Source organism: Episyrphus balteatus, chromosome 1 (assembly GCF_945859705.1).
Source record: "Episyrphus balteatus chromosome 1, idEpiBalt1.1, whole genome shotgun sequence".
Classification (NCBI taxonomy): Eukaryota; Metazoa; Arthropoda; class Insecta; order Diptera; family Syrphidae; genus Episyrphus; species Episyrphus balteatus.
The window spans coordinates 117,917,374-117,926,718 of record NC_079134.1 but is presented as its reverse complement, the minus strand read 5'-3'; the positions used below and the strand labels follow the sequence as shown (position 1 = coordinate 117,926,718).

At 33.7% G+C, this 9,345-nt stretch overlaps 1 protein-coding gene across 2 annotated transcripts in view; it reads right to left on the bottom strand.

Annotated features, from left to right (window-relative positions):
• Positions 1 to 4,507: 4,507 nt before the first annotated feature.
• LOC129920992 (netrin receptor unc-5) overlaps positions 4,508 to 9,345 on the bottom strand; it is a 36,316-nt gene continuing 31,478 nt past the window's right edge. For both annotated transcript variants that reach the window (XM_056002586.1, XM_056002587.1), the window contains one exon: positions 4,508 to 9,305. In XM_056002586.1, the coding sequence (XP_055858561.1) occupies positions 7,987 to 9,305 (1,319 nt within the window). In that variant the 3' untranslated portion in view covers positions 4,508 to 7,986. The remainder of the gene's footprint in view (positions 9,306 to 9,345) is intronic.

Below are 9,345 nucleotides of genomic sequence, written 5' to 3'. Positions count from 1 at the left end.
AAAGTCGTTGCCTATTTCAGCAAGGTACTGTCGAAACAAGAAAGAAACTATTGCGTGACCAGGAGGGAACTTCTTGCTCTGGTATTGGCAACAAAGCCCTTCCATAAATACATCTATGGACAGAAGTTCCTTCTTCGTACAGATCATGGTGCACTAAATTGGCTTTTGAACTTCAAAAATCCAGAGGGTCAAGTAGCAAGATGGATCGAGATACTTCAGACATATCAATGTCAGATTCAACATCGCAGAGGAAAACTGCATTCAAATGCAGACGCATTATCTCGGCGCCCGTGCAAGCAAGATTGCAAGCATTGCACACGGCTAGAGGAAAAGGAAGTTGTCGCTGTTAGACGAACGAGAGCTGATCCCATTTGCGGCTGGAGTAATGAAGAACTCAGAATGGCCCAACAGGAAGATTCGGACATCGAACCCATCCTTGCATGTAAGGAACATCAAGAGAAACCAGAATAGGCCGACATCTCCGACCGAAGCCCCACTCTCAAAGCATATTGGGCACAATGGGACTCGCTTCATGTGCAAGAAGGGTTACTCAGGCGTAAGTGGGAATCCGCAGACGGTAAATCCTATGTAATGCAGCTAGTTGTACCTCAGTCAAAGGTTAATGATGTTCTCCGAGAGATGCACGATGGAACTTCTGGAGGCCATTTAGGCATCAACAAGACGCTGGAAAAGGTACGACAGCAATTCTACTGGTTACGTATGAGAGAAGACGTTGAAAAGTGGTGCCGAAAATGTGATACTTGTGCCGCTAGCAAAGGACCAGCAAGAAAAATCCAGAGCAAGATGCAGCAGTACAATGTGGGCGCACCTTTTGAGAGAATTGCAATAGACGTAGCAGGCCCTTTTCCCGAAACCAACAACGGAAACCGGTACATCCTTGTAGTGATGGACTACTTCAGCAAGTGGCCTGAGGCATTTGCCATCCCAAACCAGGAAACCAAAACAGTTGTGGATAAGATTGTCTTTCGTTGGGTGAGCAGGTTTGGAGTACCCATGGAACTTCATTCCGACCAAGGAAGAAACTTCGAATCTAAGATCTTTCAAGAAGTTTGCTCACTCCTTGGCATCAAGAAGACGCGAACAACACCGCTTCATCCACAATCTGATGGGATGGTTGAGCGATTTAACAGGACACTTAAAGAACACCTGTCAAAAGTAGTCAACGATAATCAACGAGACTGGGATCGACATATTCCATTATTCTTGATGGCTTATAGGAGTGCAACACATAGTTCTACTGGACATACACCATCGGAAGTCCTATTTGGCTCAACAATACGCCTGCCAAGTGAGATAAAATTTGGATGTGTTCCAAACGAGCCTCATGAAATGGATGAGTACGTAGAAAACCTGAAAGAAACACTGGCTGACATTCAACAACGGACAAGGACAAATATAAAATCGTCTAGTGACAGGATGAAAACAAGATATGACGCACGAGCGACAGCAACAGGGTTTCAAGAAGGAGAACTTGTTTGGTTTTACAATCCCCACCGACAGAAGGGACTATCACCGAAGCTACAACAAAACTGGGAAGGCCCTTACACAGTAATAACCAGAATCAACGACGTGGTTTACCGTATACAGAGAGGAGTAAGAGGCAAACTAAAAGTAGTTCATTGTGACCGTTTACATCGTTATAATGGTGAAAGAAGCAATGGAGTTGTTCGGGACGAACAATCCTAAGAGGGGGGCAATGTAATGATGAATTACCGAACTACTTTTAAGATAAAAGTCTGAAAACACTACCTACTACTGAAAAGGTAGAAATGTGAACGGACCTTTAGTAATTAAGAAACTACCCTCTGAACACATCCATAAGAAATTCCCTCGACTGCTAAATATCCCAAAATATCCCACTGGACTGGAAGTATAAAGCGCCCCCTCTTGGAAAGGAAGTTTCGAGAAGCAAAGACGAGAACCTTCGAAGACATTCTCGAACTTCAGAATTCAGGTATAAAAGGGCAGCGTGGACACCGACCGGATACAGTTTAATCTTGAAAGTGAAAGAGTACAGTACAAAGTGAAATAAAGTGTTGCGAATTGTTAGTAGTAAATAAAGTGATTTAAAAGTGTGTTTGTTTGAGCGAATAATAAAAGTAAATTGAGTTGAAATAAAGTGTGTTCTTATTTGAACGGAAATATAAGTGGAAATTAAATAAGTTTTATTGTGAACCCGGAATAAAACGTTACAATATGTATGTCCATCAAAAAATTTCAGGTCAAAGGGTGTTTTTTTTTTTAGCGAGAAAGAACACTTTTGAAATAGTACCATTGCAGCACATGGAAAATTTTTGCATTTTTTTTAACCGCATATATATTTTATACATCGTATGAGAATGAAAAAAAATCAAAAAATGAATTATACTTACCATGGAATATTGAATTTTCATGCAAAACTTAAATTGCTTGCTTTTTTTTTATTAAATTTTTATACAAATTAATGTTTTGATGAAGTGGGTGCAAAAGTAAAAGTATGAAAAATAATTGTGCAGTTTGTGATAAAAGGATCAAATTAAAAGCATTGTTAGTACAATATGTAACCCGCATTTTAAGATATTTGGCCACTTAATACTTTACCTAGAAGGATGTTTATAACGATGCACAGAAAGCAATTTAAATGAAACTTTGTGAAATTTGTGATTATTAAATGGCTCATATACATCCTCATAGGTGAAATATTAAGTGGCCCAATATCTTATACCCACCCCTTTCCCTGCTTTTCCGCGAATATTTTGAACTCCTTTCGTAGCTCCATATTTCATATTTATTTAATTAAAATGTCGCTACCCGTTCAAAATTATGAATTTTGTATCGAAAAATAAAAATCTGGCCCACTGTTCAGCGACGTATGACGTATACTATAGGTGTTTTTTTTTAACTATGTTTTCAGTAAATTGGTTCGGAAGGATTTCTTGATTTCGTATTACCTAATAATTTTCACCAACAGATAAATAACAAAATCCTTTGATTTATTTATATTTAACAAAACCTACTTTTATTTATTTTATATTCTTATATTGTTAAAACATAATATATCAATACACAGTATTTTATAAATAGTGTTGTAATAATTTCGTTGTATTATTTCTCATAATTTTGTTAAAACAGTTTTGTACATTCTTGTAAAATACATAGTATCTACTATCAAAAATAAATGGTATATTTTAAATTAATTTAAAGTTATGTATTGACATACATACATTATGAGCATTGAGATGACCTCTCCAAATTAATCCACCAGTTTGCAAATTAAAATGATTTGAGCTGTGAGTTTTTATCTACAGTTACAAGATTTTAGGTGGATACATTTTTCATAGCAAACAAAAACTATTTTAATAATATAAATTAAAAACTAGAGCATAATTTGATACGTTCATAATTTAAAATTTTACAACTTCTTTCAACATTTGTTTTTCAAAGATGTTCAAAATTTCTTTTTGAAACTAAACAAAATAAAAGCATAGAACTCTTTATATTATATTGAATGTTGTATCGGACAAAATTACTTTTAGTTTGAATATCTCTAAAAAATTAAACTGATTGATTTTTAAATCAGCCTATTTAAGGTTTTAAAGAAAATGAAATTCTTTAAGAAACGTATTAAAAAAGTACGAAAATTACCTGCAGACTTAAAATGCTATTTAAATTTAAAAACTATTTAAAATGTAACTGAAAGCTTTTCAATGATAGTAAAAGTATTCCTTTGTTTAACAGGAGTTTACAACTAATGCACTTTGTTGTTAACCGGATCCTATCAGTTAAAATATAATTTAACAAATTTAAAAAAAAAAGACTAATAACAAACTAAATTAAGCAGATCTTAATGTAATTTTCACAATTTATGATTTTTTTAAACATGTGTACGAGTAAATAATGTTTTTATGTTTTGTTTTTGTTTGTTTTTGGCTTAAAAAGCTTATGACAATGAGTTTTACGATTATAAATGCATTCAATTTCATTGTATATAAAATATAAAATAATTTACATTATTCAAACGTATTACATTTGGCAGTGGAGTTTATATGAAAATATTTTTGTTTTAAGTATATATACACTACAATTTATTTACAGTTTTGTTTTTTAATATAAATTTAAAACTTATGAAAAGAGAAATTATTATCTATATAACAAACGCAGATAAATTATTTATTGAGCTTAAGAACTAAAAAAAGTATACGATTCATTGTAGATTTGAAAACGCAGTACCTGGTTACGAATGAATATAACAATTCAAAAGACATCCCTACAAAAATTCCTCCAGACTATAGCCGTATTTTCGTGACAACAAAGCAAAGTAAAGCAAATTTTGCTCACGAAAAAGCTCTCCTAAGCCAATCTGATTTTAAGGGCGCGTGTGAATTGGGTTAAGTATATAACCTCTGTAAAATTTTTGACACTATTGAGTGTTATCAGATGTTGAAAATTGAATGGGTTCTGGGACCCGGTTAAATTTAGGCTAAATTTTTTTGGCAGATGGTTTTGATTTGTTTTTTTTTTTTTTATTAAAAAGGAGTACCATGGCAGAAAAGAGGCAAATAGGCAGAGAAACATATTAAGCAATAAGCCATACAGCTGAATAGTGTCCAAAACTTAACAGAGGCTAAATATTTAACCCAATTCACACACTGCCTAAAGCTCTTTTAGTATGAATGTTCCATTGTTTCAAAATGAGATTTTCTCTTAAAAATAAGTAATCGACTGTCAACAAACTTTTTCGCAAGTAGCCGTAATCAGCGATTTTTTTTAAATTTCATTTAAGATGAATCTTAAACTCATTCAGATGGATGATATCAGCATTGGTGAATGGCGAAAATAAAAGAATACATTTCAATAAACCAGGCGAAAACATTTTTCTGATACAAAACAAAATTATTTACTCCGATAATTGTCTGTAATTCAAAAGAAAGGTTTTTCATATTTTCAAATCAGAAGAAGTCGATAAAATTCGAACCAACTGCAACATATTTGTATAAAGCAAAAGAAAAAAAGGAATTCTTGGGTTGTTCCAGCTAACGCTGTGTATTATAAACTAACGATGTTTAAAATTGGACTCGAGCACAAACTTTTAAGTTATAACTACATCCAGTATATAAAAAGGTCACAGTCTCTTTAACTCCTCAGCATCCATCTCACAAATCAAAGAGTTCAAGATATCTGAACAGTGAGGACAATACTGTTCGAAGTTATCAGTAACTCTTTTGAATATACAACTTTAAATCTCGTTTTGGATTAACTTATTTACGATTGTATGTGTCTAATAGCAGTTCGACATGAAGGCTACTGCCACTGGTGTCATGGGTATTACACTCAGAGAACAAAATAGTTATTATCGGGATAACTCTATTAAAAAAATTAAAAAAAAATTTTATTTTTACTATTTCAATAGTCAATTGAACTACTCGTATTCTCCAAATTAACTATTAAATAGTCAATTTTAACTATTAAAATATTTATATGTGATTATTTTAATAGTTTATTTCATTTTTAAATTTTTTGCTTTTAATGTAGATTATTTACAATTTTTGTTATATTTTTATATAACGTAAGTTTGCATTTTTGCAATATTGTTTTAAGTTGTTACACAATTGTTAATAAATTATTTGTTTTTATTTGGTTAAAATAAAGATCCCCTGAAGAAGACAGCAACCCCTGTCGAAACGTCGGGATTGTTTCATTGCTACAACCATTGCGGCAAAAAAAGCCAAAGGAAAACAAGATTTTAATCTTCTCCACTTTTTCGATGATTTTAAATAGTCAATAATGACTATTTAATAGTCAATATTCAATAATGACTATTTAAAATAGTTATCCCGGTTTTAACTATTAAAATAGTTATTTTTTTTTTCTCTGTGTAGATTGCATTCACTCTCCCACGTTAACTCTCAATGTAAATCATCATAAGTAGCTCAATCTTGTGATCAAATTTGAATGATTCAAGTAGGTTTCGCTGGAGGAGAAAAAGCATATTCACTTAGTTTTGTAGAGTCGTCGTTAAGAGCCCCCGCACACTACAGACTTTCTATCGGCCGATAGTTTAGTCGGGTTGGGCTCCTAGTGTGCGCACAGGCAGCCGACTAAACAATCGGGTCGCTAGGAAATATTTTAGTTTGAAGGCAATTGTGTAGCAAAACAAACTTTTTTTTCGATCAAACAAACTTTTTGATCGGCCGATACTTAATCGTTGTAGTGTGCGCGCTCTCATACATTTTCATTCTGATTAAGAGACCGACTAAACTGTCGGCCGATAGAAAGTTTGTAGTGTGCGGGGGCTCTAAAAACTACTGGCGACCATCCTAAACTAACTGGCAAAGATACAGGGAAACTCTGAAAAGCTTATTCAAGCCCGAAATTCTAAGTCGTCCCTCAAATACAACTGATCTCGACAACAATGTCAACGATCTCACTTCTGCCATTAACCTATCAATGAATTACTCCCGCCCACTCATACAAGTAACAGGAAAGCAGAAGCCACACTTGTAGAACTCAGGGCTAGAACCGCACAGGAAAGCTTGTAGAAAACTTTTCAATCTCGCCAAATTCACTAGAGATGTTTCAGACTGGGACTTATACAAAGTATCCCTGAAAAACTGCTAAGAAAATGTAAAACATCTTCTTGGAGAAATTTCTGTAACAAAATAGAAGACTCTTCAGAAGCCTCTAGATTAAGAAAAATTCTCTCAACAAACCCTTTAATGCCCAGTACCTTGAAAACAAATAACGGGGCCTGGACCAACTCCTGTGAAGAATCACTCAATCTGCTACTAGATACTCATTTTACAAGTAGCTCAAACATTAAAAACAGAGTTGACCCATCAGAGCCAAACACAAATTCAAAAAACAATCTCGGTTTGATTACATGATTGCATAATCATGGTATCACAACGCACCAATAAGTGGTCTAAGTGTGTCAGTCGTTTTCCTGACAGCCATTTCTACCTTACATAACCATCCTATAATCTTTCACTATGCAGCCTTTATAAACTTTTTTGTCGTCATGATTTGGTTAAAAGTATCGTAGCTTTTCTCTAAAATGGACCTTGAAGACTGTCAGAGCGTTATTGTATCAAAAAGGAGTTAACCCTAGTTTTCAGAATTCGTGATATATATTCTACTTGACTGTTTTATCTTTGGGTTCAAATAACTTAAAAATGAATTACAAATTTGGGGTAAATGGAATGTATAACATGAATGAGTGGGTAAAGAACTTTAATCAAACATTTGTCAATACAATTTGAAAGAGTATTGAGAATAACATACTGAAAATATTCTTCAAGGAAACTATGAATCTTATTTCTTGCTGTAGAATATAGAAAATCAAATCGGGGCACCAAAGAAAATCGGGGCCCTGTTTCAGAGCTTACTACATCAACTACATCAGCTACATTAACTACATCAGCCACCTCAAAACCCAATAGTTGAGTCTGATTGAACGTCGGGAAATATGTACTTGTTTTGGTTTAAATAGTGCAAATGTTCAAAAAAGTACTTCGGGAAGTCCAACAGGCCGCCGCAATTAATGTTCAAAGTCATTGATGTAGCTGATATAAACAATGTAGTAAGCTTTGAAATAGGCCCCGAATGTTGAATATCAAAACAATGGCAATTGATTAATAACAAAACAAAAATAAAAGAATGAGAACAACAATATCAAAGAACATTTTTTTGTTAACGTATAAAAATAGCCCACAAAAATTACGAAAGGCTCCCATAATACCTATATACCTAACCGTTTAACTCTAAATATATTTTTTATAGATGTATATTAAGAACTATTTTGTTCAATATCGACTAAAGCAATTAAATATATATATGTATGTACTTACTTTAACCTACTTATTGTATAATTTTTGGCCACAAATATACAAACTACATGCTTATGTGTGTAAAATATTTTTTTCTTTTTTTAATCTTTAAAGCTGTTCTCTATCAAGTAAATTCTAAGCTGTTGTTCTGTTATGTTGTTTAAAGCCAAATAGGACCAACACTTTTTTCAATCAAATCAACTATATCATCTCTATGCATTTCTTTCAGTATACGAACTAGATCGTGAATATTTTTCTCATTGGTGTTTCTACACTCCCACAAATTGAGAAGGTTTTCTGTTGGATTAGGTCTTGATGCACCATATTCGATGTATTCTAATAAATTTAATTTAATCGATAGAGTTCGCCAATCATTTTTATCCACACGCAAAGGATCAAGGGTCACACATAATATATTTTTGATTTCTCTGGGAATCTTTGAGTCTGTGTATATTTCGTTGATATAACAACCCTTTTTATTAACAAACACCACTTGGCGCTCATTTTCGGGAGTATGTGATGTATGAAGACTGCTTTGTGGCACAGCAAATGAATTGAAACCCTTTTCGCTGTTTGCTTGACAAAAATCTATTTCTAAACTAATGTCCATAAAATGTGATTCTTTTCGTCGTAAATTAAATTCGCAATGTAGTATGGAGTTGTTGCTAAGTATATGATTATATGGTATCACTTGTTCCTGCAAGTGACTTGGTGCTTCCCATTCACCCGTGGAACGTATTCGAATGTTTAGATCACTCTCGTTTAAACTAAATGAAAATGTTTCGCTTTCTCCCATAAATGAACCGCCAAGTTGGGACTCAATGCGAGAACAAATTTCACAACTATTTGGAAAGTCTTTGACAATATAAACGCGCAGACTACCAACAGCACAGTTAGGAGCAACTTGGCCAAATGCTAACAATTTCATTTCGATCGATAAATTTTCTATACTAGGATCGGGTTGGGCTAAAATAGCAAAACGGCCCATCCGTTCTGTCATTATATAAGCAAAATGTTTATCAACTTTTATAAAAAACTTAGAAGTATTCGTACTAACACCTATTTTAGTTATTGTTTCCCATTTAACATTTATGTCGTTGTTACTTGCTTCTGAACTGTACACACTTATATTCCACAATGATGGATTTGTTAAACAATGGGGAATCTTTAGTATACAAGGCTTAAGGAAATTAAATTTTAGTGGTGTACATGAGACTATTGTGCTAGTAATGAGCATTGAGTCGAAGGATTTTACATTGATTCTGGAAAATTCTTCTCCGAGAACAGCTATAGAAACACCTTTCTTGTCATAGTTTCCTAAGGCGAATTCTGGAACGTATAGAGTTACTTTTCCATCGTACAAGCGGAGATATCCACCAGCTTCATTGAAAACATCTTTGATAGAGCTCATTTTACAGGACCGCTTAGACACTGAAAGACATTTTTGTTTCGTTGCATAGTCGTAGTCTGTTGAATCAGCTACAAATTAAATACATGTATAATTTTAAATTGGTAAAAC